Source organism: Dipodomys spectabilis, unplaced genomic scaffold, assembly GCF_019054845.1.
Source record: "Dipodomys spectabilis isolate Male_0828 unplaced genomic scaffold, ASM1905484v1 ptg000124l, whole genome shotgun sequence".
Lineage (NCBI taxonomy): Eukaryota > Metazoa > Chordata > Mammalia > Rodentia > Heteromyidae > Dipodomys > Dipodomys spectabilis.
This window is the reverse complement of record NW_024870801.1, coordinates 659,426-677,064: the sequence shown is the minus strand read 5'-3', so window position 1 is coordinate 677,064 and position 17,639 is coordinate 659,426. Positions and strand designations below refer to the sequence as shown.

At 51.1% G+C, this 17,639-nt stretch overlaps 1 protein-coding gene across 1 annotated transcript; it reads left to right on the top strand.

Moving 5' to 3' along the window:
• The first annotated feature begins 16,251 nt into the window (after positions 1-16,251).
• LOC122115675 (olfactory receptor 6B3-like) lies at positions 16,252-17,106 on the top strand. The gene has a single exon (XM_042689078.1). The coding sequence runs from the start codon at positions 16,252-16,254 to the stop codon at positions 17,104-17,106; it is 855 nt and encodes a 284-aa protein (XP_042545012.1).
• The last annotated feature ends 533 nt before the right edge of the window (positions 17,107-17,639 follow it).

Below are 17,639 nucleotides of genomic sequence, written 5' to 3'. Positions count from 1 at the left end.
CACCCCACATTCACACCCCACATTCACACCCCACATTCACACACATACCATATTCACACAGCACATTCACACACATACCATATTCACACAGCACATTCACACACATACCATATTCACACCCCACATTCACACACCACATTCACACACATACCATATTCACACACCTGTTCACACCCCACATTCACACCCCACATTCACATGCCACATTCACACCCCACATACACACACCACATTCACACACCACATTCACACACCACATTCACACACATACCATATTCACACACCAATTCACACCCCACATTCACACCCCACATACACACACCACATTCACACACCACATTCACACGCCACATTCACACACATACCATATTCACACACCAGTTCACACCCCACATTCACACACCACATTCACATGCCACATTCACACACCACATTCACAACTATGCCACATTCACATGTCACATTCACAACTATGCCACATTCACACACATACCATATTCACACACCAGTTCACACCCCACATTCACACGCCACATTCACACGCCACATTCACAACTATGCCACATTCACACACATACCATATTCACACACCAGTTCACACCCCACATTCACACCCCACATTCACACGCCACATTCACACACCACATTCACAACTATGCCACATTCACATGTCACATTCACAACTATGCCACATTCACACACATACCATATTCACACACCAGTTCACACCCCACATTCACACCCCACATTCACACACCACATTCACACGCCACATTCACACACCACATTCACACACCACATACACACACCACATTCACACGCCACATACACACGCCACATTCACACACATACCATATTCACACACCAGTTCACACCCCACATACACACACGCCACATTCACACGCCACATTCACATGCCACATTCACAACTATGCCACATTCACACACATACCATATTCACACACCAGTTCACACCCCACATTCACACCCCATATTCACACGCCACATTCACACGCCACATTCACACACCACATTCACACGCCACATACACACGCCACATTCACACACATACCATATTCACACACCAGTTCACACCCCACATACACACACGCCACATTCACACGCCACATTCACAACTATGCCACATTCACACACATACCATATTCACACACCAGTTCACACCCCACATTCACACCCCACATTCACACGCCACATTCACAACTATGCCACATTCACACACATACCATATTCACACACCAGTTCACACCCCACATACACACACGCCACATTCACACCCCACATACACACGCCACATTCACACACCACATTCACAACTATGCTACATTCACACACATACCATATTCACACACCAGTTCACACCCCACATTCACACCCCACATTCACACGCCACATTCACAACTATGCCACATTCACACACATACCATATTCACACACCAGTTCACACCCCACATACACACACGCCACATTCACACCCCACATACACACGCCACATTCACACACCACATTCACACTCATCCCACATTCACACGTCACATTCACACGCCACATTCACACCCCACATTCACAACCCACATTCACACACCACATTCACACCCCACATACACACACCACATTCACACACCACATTCACACGCCACATTCACACGCCACATTCACACGCCACATTCACACACCACATTCACACACCACATTCACACACCACATTCACACCTATGCCACATTCACACACATACCATATTCACACACCAGTTCACACCCCACATACACACACGCCACATTCACACGCCACATTCACACACCACATTCACACACCACATTCACACTCATCCCACATTCACACGTCACATTCACACGCCACATTCACACGCCACATTCACAACTATGCCACATTCACATGCCACATTCACACGTCACATTCACACGCCACATTCACACGCCACATTCACAACTATGCTACATTCACACGCCACATTCACACACCACATTCACAACTATGCCACATTCACACATACCATATTCACACACCAGTTCACACCCCACATACACACACGCCACATTCACACCCCACATACACACGCCACATTCACACACCACATTCACACCTATGCCACATTCACACACATACCATATTCACACACCAGTTCACACCCCACATACACACACCACATTCACATGCCACATACACACACCACATTCACACGCCGCATTCACACGCCATATTCACAACTATGCCACATTCACACACATACCATATTCACTCACCAGTTCACACCCCACATTCACACGCCACATTCACACGCCACATTCACACGCCACATTCACACGCCACATTCACACGCCACATTCACACCCCACATTCACACCCCACATACACACGCCACATTCACACACCACATTCACACACCACATTCACACGCCACATTCACAACTATGCCACATTCACACACATACCATATTCACACACCAGTTCACACCCCACATACACATGCACCACATTCACACGCCACATTCACACGTCACATTCACACTCACCCCACATTCACACTCACACCATATATAAACTCACACTTCATTCACACTTATGACATATTCAGACTCACACTTCAGTGACCCTGCCTGCCAGGCTGCCGGTGAGCTGTGCTCTGCTCCATGGAGCTCCGACCACACCTAGCAAGGGTTCTGTGGGTCTTCTACAGAGTCCCGCTCATGATAACCCGAGAGCCCACAGATGACCTAAGGGAGCCCCAGGACCATGATGGGGACCTGGGTTGTCTGCCGCCATGGCTGGGCCCTGGCTTAGCCCCCAGCATCCGGGCATGTCACTGCGTGTAGCTCGCTAACAATAGCTGACCTTGTTTTTTCTGGGGCTGAAGTTAGTCCACCCGGGCTCTCCATTGCAGAAGCTGCTGCTGACTGTCTGGAGATTCCCTCCTCATCTCTCCTGCAGAGTGCAGAGCTCCTAATGAGCACACATCAGGGAGCCTGGCTGAGGACAGGCCCCGAGGCTCTGCACCCCCCACCCGCCCCGTGGGGACACCGTGTAGATCCTAATGAACAAGTCTTGGCTGACAACCAGCTCCCAGGCAGCACCTGTGTCCATAATGAGCTCCGGTGCCGACCTTGGTCCCCTGCGAGCCAGCTTGGCAACCCGCATCTTCTATGATGTTTTCAAGTTGCCAAACCGCCAACTCCAACAAAACAACCTGCAGTCACCCAGTGGAATGAACCCAGGTGCGCCGAGAAGGCTCTGTGCGACTGCCTGCCCCCCAGTTCTCCATGGCTCATACTCCATGGGGCAAAGGACCTGAACACACCCTGAAGTTCATTTTGTCAACTTCCATCCTAAAGGGATGTGACAGAGACAAAGGGAAATTTTATACACTGTAAATTCCAGCATCAACCTTAAGGAGAAATGATGTAAAATGACCACTTTGTAAACGTGGAGGAATTGTTTTTAACAAGAGATTAACCTTTATTATAAGTATATGGCAATATCTAGAGCTGTCAGCTTTCTAGAACAGCCAGCTCTGCTCTGTGCAGACCCTGTGGAGAGCAGCAGACGCCCCTGCTGGTGACAGCAGCTGTAAATTCCAGATCCCAGCCCTCCCCGCCTCCCTTGCAGCTATGCCAGCACTTGTGTCCCAGGCCTGTGTCTAGCGTGACGGCAGAGTCCTCTTGGAGGGCCTTTCACTCCCACTAGGCTCTCGCTGCTCATGTGATCACACAGAATGCAGAGAGGGACTTTGATCCCCTTCGGAAGTGGCTGCGGCTACGCTAACTTCTGCAGAATGGGATGTCATTGGGTAGGCTGATTGCTTTCCAGAACCTTCCTCTAGCCTGCTACTCTGAATGCAGTCCTCTCCATCTTGGACCATCATTTCAAGTCAACTGCAGTGCAGCAGAAGGAGCACAAGTTTCCGATAGACCACCCCTGCAGCACCTGCGTGAGCTTCACACAGAAACAGTCGGCTCTTTCTCTAATTCCAGCCCGTGTTGTTTGGGGTTTCCTGTGATGGCAGCTGTGGAATCCTCAGCACTGTGGGCTCTCCTCCAGGCTCCCGTCTAAGTTTTCAGGAGGATTCAATGCTTAGCGTTGTGGGGCTGTGTTAACGCTGTCAGTGGTCAAGCTCTGAGACATAGCAAGCGGGAGCTGGGCAAAGCCACATCCCCCAGCGTTCCCGCCCACCAGAACAGCTTCAATCCTAGGCTTTTTTTATGCATGACAATAAACACGCTATTGTTTAGGCTACTTTTAGTAAAGTTTCCATTTTCAGCTGAAATATCTCAAATAATTCAGATAAATGTGTTGAAGCTGAACAAGATCAGTGGGGTAAACTGTAGAGCCCCAAACAGACCTGGGAAAATACAGTGATTTCAGCCAATGGAGTCTGGGACAATGGCCTTTTACATCTTTGGGGAGAAGTTAGAACCATGTCTTATGTAACTGGAAAAGTAATTACAGATTTATTAAAATCAAAACATAAGAACAGTACAAAACTAGTGGAAGATACTATACATGAATATCTTTTCTGAGCTTGGAGAGTTTTCCTAAAAACTGAACAAATTTCAGAAGCTGGAGGACTAAAAGCATCACTTTGAGGAGATAAAATAAATATACAAGAGGTACCACCGTGAGCAACAAGCAGGCAGAGGTGAGTGTTTCTGCAGGTGTGATCTTCCAAAGGGAGGCTGTGCTGGCAAAACGATCAGTCAGTACCTTCAGAATATTCCAGAAACCAACCAAAGGCTGCCACACTGACTGACACATGGCCAGGCCAGCAAGAATGGCATTGCTTCTTGAGCTGCTCCTCCCCCCCACTACCCCCCCCCCCCCGGTCCTCATATGCAGTGGTGTAGGGGGGAGGCGTCCTCACATGCAGTTGTGCAGGGGGAAGGGTCTTCACCATGCAGTGGTGTAGGGGGAGGGGTCCTCACCATGCAGTGGTGTAAGGGGGGAGGGGTCCTCACACTGTACTGGTGTGGGGGGGGTTAGGATGACACCACCAGGAGGGCAAGGATATCCAATTCCTTTCCAGAAAAACAAACAAACAAAAACCAACAGATGTTGATGAGGACACAGGGAACCTCACTGCAGAGGCCTGCGGGTTCAGCTACCGTGGAAGCAGTGTGCAGGGGCTGCAAGTGTCACCAAATTGGATGACTGTATGACCCAGCTCTGCACGCTTGGATATTTGCCTGATGTAAGAGAGCGGAGTCAACATTCCTGCACACCGTGTTACAACTATTCACAACTGTCAGTCAGAGGACCAGCTTAAGTGTTCATCATCGGAGGAGTGGATAAAGAAAATGTGGTATATTTGTATAATGGAGTGCTACTCCACTACAAAGAAGAGCAAATTGTGTCTAATTCAGGGACATGCATGGAACCAAAATCATCATGCTAAGCAAAATAAGTCAGACTCACAAATACCAATACATGTACTTTCTCCCATGTGAGCTCAGTAAGAGGAAAGACATGAAAGAAAAAGATGACCAGGGATATAAAAGGGGGAAATGGAGAGGGGAAAGGAGATGAGAGTGGGTGAAAATGTTATACATTACATGGGTGCATGAGTATGTCAGAAGAAAACGCACTACTCTGTACAAATAGCAACACACACCATCCCTAGCACACAGTCAGCAACACATACCATCCCTAGCACAGAGTCAGCAACACAGACCATCTCTAGCACAGAGTCAGCAACACACACTATCCCTAGCACAGCAACAAACACCAGCCCTACACACAATCAGCAAAACACACCATCCCTACACACAGTCAGCAACACACACCATCCCTACACAGAGTCAGCAACACACACCATCCCTACACAGAGTCAGCAACACACACCATACCTAGAACACAGTCAGCAACACACACCATCCCTACACAGAGTCAGCAATACACACCATCCCTACCACAGCAACACACAACATCCCTTCACACAGTCAGCAATGCACACCATCCCTACACACAGTCAGCAATACACACCATACCTACACACAGTCAGCAACACACACCATCCCTACACAGAGTCAGCAATGCGCACCATCCCTAGCACACAGTAAGCAACACACACCATCTCTAGCACACAGTCAGCAACACACACCATCCCCAGAACACAGTCAGCAACACACAGCATCCTTACACAGAGTCAGCAACACACACCATCCCTACACAGAGTCAGCAACACACACCATCCCTACACACAGTCAGCAACACACACCATCCCTACACACAGTCAGCAACACACACCATCCCTAGCACACAGTCATCAACACACACCATCCCTAGCACACAGTCAGCAACACACACCATCCCTACACACAGTCAGCAACACACACCATCCCTACACACAGTAAGCAACACACACCATCCCTAGCACACAGTCAGCAAAACACACCATCCCTACACACAGTCAGCAACACACACCATCCCTACACACAGTCAGCAACACACACCATCCCTACACAGAGTCAGCAACACACACCATCCCTACATAGAGTCAGCAACACACACCATCCCTACACAGAGTCAGCAACACACACCATCCCTACACAGAGTCAGCAACACACACCATCCCTACACACAGTCAGCAACACACACCATACCTACACACAGTCAGCAACACACACCATCCCTAGCACACAGTCAGCAAAACACACCATCCCTAGCACACAGTCAGCAACACACACCATCCCTAGCACACAGTCAGCAACACACACCATCCCTACACAGAGTCAGCAACACACACCATCCCTACACACAGTCAGCAACACACACCATCCCTACACACAGTCAGCAACACACACCATCCCTACACAGAGTCAGCAACACACACCATCCCTAGCACACAGTCAGCAAAACACACCATCCCTAGCACACAGTCAGCAACACACACCATCCCTAGCACACAGTCAGCAACACACACCATCCCTAGAACACAGTCAGCAACACACAACATCCCTACACTCAGTCAGCAATGCACACCATCCCTACACAGAGTCAGCAACACACACCATCCTTAGCACAGTCAGCAACACACACCATCCCTACACAGTCAGCAATACACACCATCCCTACACACAGTCAGCAACACACACCATCCCTAGCACACAGTCAGCAACACACACCATCCCCACACAGAGTCAGCAACACACACCATCCTTACACAGAATCAGCAACACACACAATCCCTACACAGAGTCAGTAACACACACCATCCCTACACACAGTCAGCAACACACACCATCCCTGCACACAGTCAGCAACACACACCACCCTAGAACAGAGTCAGCAACACACACCATCCCTACACAGAGTCAGCAACACACACCATCCCTACACAGTCAGCAACACACACCATCCCTACACAGAGTCAGCAACACACACCATCCCTACACAGAGTCAGCAACACACACCACCCCTACACAGAGTCAGCAACACACACCATCCCTAGCACACAGTCAGCAAAACACACCATCCCTACACACAGTCTGCAATACACACCATCCCTACACACAGTCAGCAACACACACCATCCCTAGCACACAGTCAGCAAAACACACCATCCCTACACACAGTCAGCAACACACACCATCCCTACACACAGTCAGCAACACACACCATCCCTACACAGAGTCAGCAACACACACCATCCCTACACACAGTCAGTAACACACACCATCCCTACACAGAGTCAGCAACACACACCATCCCTACACAGAGTCAGCAACACACACCATCCCTACACAGAGTCAGCAAAACACACCATCCCTACACAGAGTCAGCAACACACACCATCCCTAGCAAAAGTCAGCAACACAAACCATCCCTACAGAGAGTCAGCAACACACACCATCTCTAGCACACAGTCAGCAACACACACTATCCCTACACAGAGTCAGCAACACACACCATCCCTACACACAGTCAGCAACACACACCATCCCTACACACAGTCAGCAACACACACCATCCCTACACACAGTCAGCAACACACACCATCCCTACACACAGTCAGCAACACACACCATCCCTAGCACAGTCAGCAACACACACCATCCCTACACACAGTCAGCAACACACACCATCCCTACACACAGTCAGCAACACACACCATCCCTACACACAGTCAGCAACACACACCATCCCTACACACAGTCAGCAACACACACCATCCCTACACACAGTCAGCAACACACACCATCCCTACACACAGTCAGCAACACACACCATCCCTACATAGAGTCAGCAACACACACCATCCCTACACACAGTCAACAACACACACTATCCCTAGCACACAGTCAACAACACACACCATCCCTACACAGAGTCAGCAACACACACCATCCCTACACACAGTCAACAACACACACTATCCCTAGCACACAGTCAACAACACACACCATCCCTACACAGAGTCAGCAACACACACCATCCCTACACACAGTCAACAACACACACTATCCCTAGCACACAGTCAACAACACACACCATCCCTAGCACACAATCAGCGACACACACCATTCCTACACACAGTCAGCAACACACACCATCCCTACACAGAGTCAGTAACACACACCATCTGTAGCACAATCAGCAATTCACACCATCTCTAGCACACAGTCACTGTGGTCTGAGGGTCCCTGGAAAAGGCATATTCCTGCCACAGCCATCTGACCAGCCCCAGTGAGCTCCAGCACTCAGCTCGGCTCCAGAGCTCGGCTCAGCCCCAGGGCACTTACATGCCAGCCACTTCTGTTGACCTGTGTCTGCCCACTGTTGCAGGAGCATTACTGGGATGTATAGCCAGCTTTCTCTACTGTCACAAATACCCCAATCAGCTTAGAAGGAGAAAGGTTTCTTGTGGTGTGCCATTTCAGAACTCCCGGCTGGGGTTAGGTGTCCTCATTGCTTCCAGGCTTCTAGTTGAGGGTGGAAACAGCACCACTTAGTGTAGCAAATCATTCACCTGTTGACTGGGGTGTTAGCATTTTTTATGAAGGCCGCACATCCAATGGATCCTGTTTCTTAGAAATCCATTCTGCTAATCTTGTCCATTTACATTTAGTGTAATTAACAAAAGCACAGTTTATGTTTGCTCTTTTTCTATTGTTTTTCTATGTCTTACATCTTTGGTTCATCCGTTCCTTCGTTTCTGACTTCTTACAGGTTACTAGATACTTTCTAGTGTACCCTTTGGCTGTCCTTTCTTTATTATGCTTTTAGAATGAAGTTCTTAGTGATTGCCTGGATGACTGAAGTTTTCTAAGTCCATGTCAGATGTGTGGCTTCCCGGTACTTTCTCGTATTTTAAGGCTTTCCATCCGTACTCCTGCTTGCTTCTTTGCTGTGCAGAAACTTTTTGGTCTATGTAAATTCCATAGTTACTGACCTCTGCTGTGGGATTATCTCAAATGCCAACTTATCAGTGAAAGCTATGAGACTCACCGAGAAATCAGTTAGTATGTCACACAGATAAATACAGCAGTCACTTAAAACTGCCTTTAATGGGGCCCAGACAAGCACCTGCATCTGCTATGACAAGCAAGCACAGTCTTTAAAACGAAAGTAAACAATGCTTAGGAGATTCAAAGAAGGTGTGAAAATGAGGTGACCCCATAGAAACTCATTGGCGGCTCTGTACTGCAGAAGAAAGGCTCACAGACTTGGTGAGTAGTCACGAGAGGCTATAGTAAGATGAGGGGAAGACAAGAGGATGACAGAAGATGACCAGAGCTTCAGAGACCTGTGAGACCTCACACTTGACAACACCCGACACATAAGAAGAGCCCTGCAGGAAAGAACACAATACGTGCCCAGTTGGAAGAAAATACCTAATCTACGCATCTGGGAAGTTTAGAGAATTCCAAGTGCAGACAATCCAGAGATGGACACCTGAGCTCACCGCTGTTCCACGTCCACAATCCCAGGACAACAGAAGGGAGCGGATGAGGACAGCCGGTCACCTGGGTCCTTGTGCAGACAGTGACCAGCTCCGCCCCTGCCACCCAGGCCAGAGAGAACAGAGGACACATTCCAACGGTGGAGAGAAAAAGGCCGTGCGGTCAAGAAACCAATGCACAGAAATCTGTCCTCTGAAGATGAAAACCAAACGGAGGCTCCCCAGGAATTCTGACAGAAGGAAGTGTGTCACTAGCCTGTGGGGAATGCTAAGGTGAGTCTCTTCGACAGCACGAGGAGGAGTGGGGAGCAAAGGCCCACATCGAGAAACAGAGACAGAATGCGTGGAGAGCCACAGAGCTAAACGTGGCGGCGTGAACGCATTCTTGGTAACGCTTCCGCTCCAAAGTGAAAAGGCGCGGCATACACACGCATTATAAAACTGCGGGTTGGCTTTCACACATAAACTTTCTATGAATGCACAGAGAGGGATGAGGGGAGAGGTTTGTGTCGGAATAAGGTTTCCATATACCAATACATTGGTTTTTAACCCAAACTGGATTGTTTCCTTTTAAAATGCTCACTTTAATCACCAGGGTAACCATGAAGAAAAGGAAAAGAAACAAAGGAGACACGCGGGGTACAGTGGAATGTCTCTATTCACATACAAGAGGTCAGCGAGGGAAAATGGATGGACAAAAGGACATAAAAGCCAGTGACACGGCCCGAGACAGAGTGCATCACACTGTTAGTTACACTACATGTAAATGGGCGGCACACGCCAGTTGAGCACGGTTAGGAAATGGCTCGGTCCTTAGCGTGTCTGTGTGGAGAAGGTGCCTGACACACATGGACTTGTGGCGCCCAAAACTAAATAAGCTGACTGTCTTCACCCCGTACCTAGCTTCAGGTCCTTTGGTACGGCCACGGGACCCAGACTAATACTGAGGTAGAATGAGTAAACCATACTGTCTTCCAACTTGTCCTAGAACCTGAACCAAAATGCAGAGTAAACGCTCTTTTGAATCCCACAGGAAACGCTATCCAGGAGCCATGGTAGGCTAAACTGCAGAACAAGCACTAATAAATTTCCAAGGGCTTCAGTCATTCAAAGTATCTATTCTGGCTGCTATAGAAATAAATCGGAAATCAGCAACAGATAAAAATGTAGGAAATCCACATTGCAGCTTCATTATAAATAACTTAGTTGCCAAGAAAGGAAATTACAAGGGATATAAGAAGTGATTTGATTCAATGAAATTAAATCAACATGTTAAGGGATGCAGTTAAAGCAGTGTTTTAGTATGATAACCTTAACTTTTAAAAAAGAAGATGTTGCTGGGTACTAGTGGCTCACTCCTGTAATCTAAGCTACTCAGGAGGCTGAGATTGAGGGTCATGGTTCAAATATAGCTCAGGCAGGAAAGTCATGAAACTCTTATTTCCAATTAACAACCAAAAAAACTGGAAGTGGAGCTGTGGTTCAAGTGGTAGAGCTTGAACAAAAGTTCAAGGCCTGCACTCAGGCCCTGAGTTCAAGTCCCAAGATTGGTGTGTGTGTGTGTGTGCACGCGCGCGCACGCGTGTGTGTGCACGCGCATGCGTGCGCACATGTGTGCGCACACACATGCACACACACAAATGGGAAAAACTAATTTTACACTTTTACTGTAAAATCTGAGGGCAAAGGGAAACACAAATTAAATGTAAAATAAACAGAAGGAAATAATGGAGAAGAGAGTAGGAACTCTCTAAAACCCACTACACAAAGCTGATTCTTCTGGAGTGCCAACAAAATTGAAAGTCTTTCACAAGCCTAATGAAAAGGGCGGGGTAGGATGGAAATCACTCACAACCAAGGATGGAAATAGTATATATCAGAAATTAACAGGTCTATAAATAAATACTTCTTCCTTTGTCCATTTGTTGGTTCAGTTATGCCCACGCCTCAGTCTGATCTGAGTTGCTCTGTGTTGGGAAGTGACAGAGTGGTTCTGTCTCTTGCTTACACTGGTAAACAGCTACTGTCTGGCAGCACCAGGAGGCACAAGCGGATAGCTGATAATCAGTGCGGATCAAGACTGATTCCTGTTATACCAAGTCCCATCAGAAACCCAGACACAGGACTTGCCCATGCGGCAGGTGCAGCGAGGGGGGCGACCGTGGGAGGCCGGAGCACGCAGCTCCAGGACTGTCACTCCTCAGCACGCCCCACTGCCCTCCCTGTCTGGGCACAGCGCTTCTCCGCAGTGGCTGGAGCACGCAGCTCCAGGACTGTCACTCCTCAGCACGCCCCACTGCCCTCCCTGTCTGGGCACAGCGCTTCTCCGCAGTGGCCGGAGCACGCAGCTCCAGGACTGTCACTCCTCAGCACGCCCCACTGCCCTCCCTGTCTGGGCACAGCGCTTCTCCGCAGTGGCTGGAGCACGCAGCTCCAGGACTGTCACTCCTCAGCACGCCCCACTGCCCTCCCTGTCTAGGCACAGCGCTTCTCCGCGGCAACTGGAACACGCAGCTCCAGGACTGTGACTCCTCAGCACGCCTCACTCCCCTCCCTGTCTGGGCACAGCGCTTCTCTGCGGCGCGCGCATCTTTCTTTCTGGGAGCCGTCTGCAGGTGGCCTCTTCACCTGAGATCCTGCTGCTGGGCTTCTCTGCGGGAACACAGTGGCATCCTGCCCAGAAGCTCCACCTTCTCTGCTCTCTTCTGAGTGACAGCACCTATGTGCTCTGGCCTGAGCAGTGGACCTCCTGGGCCTGCCTCCCTGGGCCAGACCTGGTCATTGGATCTGGAAGATTCTGTGAACTCTGAGAGCCACAGCCCTCTCTGCCCTGGAGACAGAAGATGGGGTTGGTACGGGGCTGTGCAGCCAGAGACTGAATGGACAGTATGAGAGGCTGCAGCCATGGGCCTGAGCGTGGGGCAGGGGTTGGGGGGGTTGGGCAGCAGAGAGGTGCAGCAGGCTGCTTCCTGCCCGCCTGTGCCACCTGCCCCTCAACCAGACACCATCCGGCACAGGAGACCTGAGATAATTGGTAGTTTGGGACAGTTCGGCTCACAGCAGGTAATTGGACCCTGGAGTCTGTTGTCCAGGCTTGGGGAGAGGAACACCAAGGGCCCTTCTTCCCCAATGCCTTCTTTAAACTGGTTGTCACTCCGGTCGGGGCCCGCAGCTCTCAGGACTGGCCAGGCTGTGTCTGAGTCTGGCCAGGGGCGCCAGACGGCTGCACCAGGGTGAGGACGGCGCCAGGGCGAGGACGGCCACTGAGCCAGCCCCTCCCCCCGCTCTCCAAGGTAGGTGTCCACGGTGACCCTCCCCTTCCTTGCAATTGGGAGCTTGAGGACCCATGAAGCCCAGAGAGCAGTGTCCTGTAAACACTGTTCCAGATTTGGGCTGAGGGAGAGGGCCAGCTGGGAGCCAGACATGCCAGTCCTGGCCCATCCTGCCCCGTCCTGGCCAGTCCTGCCCCATCCTGACCCATCCTGGCCTGTCCGGACACATCCTGGCCTATCCTGGCCCATCCAGATCTGTCCTTACCCATCCTGGCCTGGCTCGTCTTTGCCTGCTCTGTCCTGTCCTGACCTGTCCTGACTCATCCTGGCCCATCCTGGCTCATCCTGACCCATCCTGGCCTATCCTGGCCTGCCCTGTCCTGTCCTGACCTGTCCTGGCCCATCCTGGCCTGCCCTGTCCTGTCCTGACCTGTCCTGGCCCATCCTGGCCTGCCCTGTCCTGTCCTGACCTGTCCTGGCCCATCCTGACCCATCCTGACCCATCCTGACCCGTTCTGGCCCATCCTGGCCCATCCTAGCCCATCCTGGCCTGTCCTGCTCTGTCCAGGTTGGGCTCCTGGCAGTGCCAGGATGCACAGGACCAGACAGAGCTCCAGCCAGCCCAGCTGGTCTGCAACCCCAGGTCCCCTCCCTTCTGCAAGCCACTCTGGGGGAACCCCGGCCCCCCAGCTCTGGCTCCCAGGCCCCCAGCTCATCGTGGCTGCAGTCTGCTCCTGGGAACGGACCTTCCCCCACACAAGGAGCAGCCGCACAGAGTCCCACTTGCTCTTGGTAAAACTTGGAATTCCTGCTCGCCGACCCTCCCACTGCCACTGGGAATGCTGCAGAACTGAGGTCTGAGAAACCTCCGCTACGATCCCGTTATCCATTCCACGTGTCACAGAGGGGAGATTGTGTCAGCGTTCCAAATTCCATCCACGTTTTCGTGTCTCCCAAGAGTACTGTGTACCTGGCTCCCTGCGGTTGAATTCTGATGGCTGCTGGCCGCCGACATGCTGCCCTTACTGGGGCCAGCAGTGCCCAAGTGCAGCGGCCCCTCCCCAGCCCCGTGCCCTCCCCAGCCCCGTGCCCTCCCCAGCCCCGTGCCCTCCCCAGCCCCGTGCCCTCCCCAGCCCCGTGCCCTCCCCAGCCCCGTGCCCTCCCCAGCCCCGTGCCCTCCCCAGCCCTGTGCCTCTCCCCCCATGCATCAACACAGTCCTGGCCCCCTCTGCAGCGGGACTGCAGGAGTGACCCACCTTTCATGTTCATTGTATTTTCTCCAGTCCTGCTTCTCTTCTCTGTCCTGCATTGTCTTGGTCATCTGCATCTGCTTCTGCTTCTAGATGATTACAAGAATGGCTTGCGTTCGGCAGAGCTAAATTTCAAGGTGGGTTTGGAGACGGCAGCCGAATACATTGTTCTTCAGTGTCACTCAAGAGGGTTCCAGATAGTAGCCAGGGAACGTGGGGACACGGGCTGTGAACATCCATTCCGAGTGCCCTCAATGATGACAGTTTTCTGCACTTACTATGTTAGAAATATTCCGTTTGTACTTGAGAGATAAGTTGAGTGTTGTGCTATGAAAGATGATTTCTCCAAGTTTTCTGTGGCCACTGTAACCGTTTGTGCATTTGTGTTATTTCTATGGCCTCTGTAACTGTGTGCATTGTGTTCTTTCTGTGGCCACTGTAACTGTGTGCATTGTGTTCTTTCTGTGGCCACTGTAACCATGTGCATTTTGTTCTTTCTGTGGCCACTGTAACTGTATGCATTGTGTTCTTTCTGTGGCCATTGTAACCATGTGCATTGTGTTGTTTCCATGGCCACTGTAATTGTTTGTGCATTGTATTCTTTCTGTGGCCATTGTAACTGTGCATTGTGTTCTTTCTGTGGCCACTGTACCCGTGTGCATTGTGTTATTTCCATGGCCGCTGTCATTGTGTGCATTGTGTTAGGGCACAGAGCCAGTAGCTCTGGGGTCAGCATGGACGCCCACCCACCATGAATTTCTTTCTCAGGATCTCTGCCTGCATTTCTGAATATGAGCTCTGAGGCCCAGGTTTTCTGGCCTGCTAGAGAATTTCTGGAAGGCACCAACAGTGTGATCTTCCGTCTGATTGATTCTGCATCTCCAGGCAGTGCTTGGCTGCTGAAGTCACACACAAAGTGCTCACCGGGCTCCACATTGGAGGACCTGGGCTTGTGTCCAGTGACAGCCACGGTCTCAGGTGAGTCGCAGCCTTTGTCTTAGCCTATGAAAATGGTGGTGACCGCATCTCCCTGGGCTGCAGGAAGGTGAGCACTTCTGTTCAGTTATTGGGACCTGGTGAGAACCAGGTCCCCTTGGGTCTGGTTCTGGAGATCTCCCCGAGGGGCAGGTGCTGGACGGCTCATGAAATGGGCTGTGAATAGCCCTGGCTCCCATCTTCAGCCCTTCCCCACCCCATTGCTCTTGCCCTGGGTGGGGAGGATGGATTCTCATCCAGCTACAGACCCTGGAGAATGTTCTAGATCTCCACGCGGCTGCCCCTGAAAACTGTCAGCAACAGGCTTCTGGCATCTAGAATTGTGCTGATCCCTCCTGTTCACTGATTTCCCCTCTGACTTGGAGAGACAGAGGCGTGGCTGCTCCTCTGCTGCTTCTAAACACTCAGCCCTGGGGAAGGCTGCTGTGGGGCCAGGCTGGGCGGACCCAGTCCACCTTCCTGGGTGCCTCCCATCTAAACCACGCCGAAGCCAAGCAAACGCCTACCATCCACCAAGGTAGAAAGAATGGTCAGACAAAAGGAAAACACCCCGGGCACCCTGAGCTAGGAGGAGCAGGGAACGAAGAACCAGAGCATCCTGGAGGTTACAGTGGATGTGAGCCACACAGCTATGCTTACCGTGGCGTACCTGGGGTGGGCAATCGATTTGGAGGAGGTCTGTTCCTCTGGTCTTGGAGAGAGCCAGGTGTGGCATCTGTGAGCCAAGCTAACTCCACCTTCTCCCCTCAGCTGTCCTCTGGCCTTTCCACTTTCTTGTTGGTCTTTTGCAGGCACAGAAGGATGAGGGGGGAGAACATCACCAGGGTCAGCACCTTCATCCTGCTGGGCTTCCCCACAGCCCCCAGGCTGCAGCTCCTGCTCTTCCTGCTCGTCCTGCTCATCTACCTCTCTGTGCTGGTGGAGAACCTGGCCATCATCCTCACTGTCTGGAGCAGCACCTCCCTCCACAGGCCCATGTACTACTTCCTGAGCATCATGTCCACCATCGAGATCTGGTACGTGTGTGACATCATCCCCAAGATGCTGGACGGCTTCCTCCTGCAGCGCAAACACATTACTTTTGTCGGGTGCATGACCCAGCTCTACTTCTTCAGCTCCCTGGTGTGCACCGAGTGCGTGCTCCTGGCCTCCATGGCCTACGACCGCTACGTGGCCATCTGCCACCCCCTGCGCTACCAGGTCATCATGACCACGGGGCTCTGTGTCCAGCTGGTGGTCCTGTCCTTTGCCAGCGGCTTTACCATCTCTGTGATCAAGGTCTACTTCATCTCCAGTGCCACGTTCTGTGGCTCCAACGTCCTGAACCACTTCTTCTGTGACATTTCACCCATCCTCAAGCTGGCCTGCACGGACTTCTCCACGGCTGAGCTGGTGGACTTCATCCTGGCCTTCATGATCCTGGTGTTCCCGCTCGTGGCCACCATCCTGTCCTATGGACACATCACCCTGGCCGTTCTGCTTTTCATGTATGTGCGTCCCCAGGCCATTGACACACGCAGCTCCAACAAACTCATCTCTGTCTTATACACCGTCCTCACGCCCATCTTGAACCCCCTGATCTACTGCCTGAGGAACACAGAGTTCAAGGAAGCCTTGAGGAAGGCTCTGGGCTTGAGTCACGCTCCTCCGCCATAGTGAACACGCCTCTGCTTCCTGTAACTTCACTGAGCAGCACCGGGATGTCACCTGCAACTGCACTCATGAGGAGCTGGGCGGGGAATTCCTTGCATTGCTGTAGTGTGCTGCATTCCATTAAAATTTGCTCTCTCATCTCTCTTCTCCCTTCAGTCCTGGAGAGTGGTATCATAGGCATTGTTGGTCTGATCATCCCATGGTTTCATTGTTTTCATCTGAGCAAAGCAGGGCTTCTCGAAGTGTAATACATTTTCCTCACCTTTAAAATTACCAAGCACATTTGAGGAGCGTGGAATGTGCCGGCCATGAGAGGTTTACCACTCTCAGTGAGCTGTGTGTTAAAATACTAGAATATTTAACAAATGAGCTACAAGAGTCCCACTGCAAGGTGTGCTGAGAATTGTGACAGTGTGTGGACTTGTGTGTGTGTGTGTGTGTGTGTGTGTGTGTGTGTGTGTGTGTGTGTATGTGTTCTGTTTTGTCTTAAGGCTAGTGCTCTACCACTTGATCCATAGCTACACCCCCTGCTTTTT

What these genes read in the sequence shown, in the direction of transcription:
- LOC122115675 (XM_042689078.1), top strand. Translation starts at nt 16,252, where the DNA reads ATGAGGGGGGAGAACATCACCAGGGTCAGCACCTTCATCCTGCTGGGC.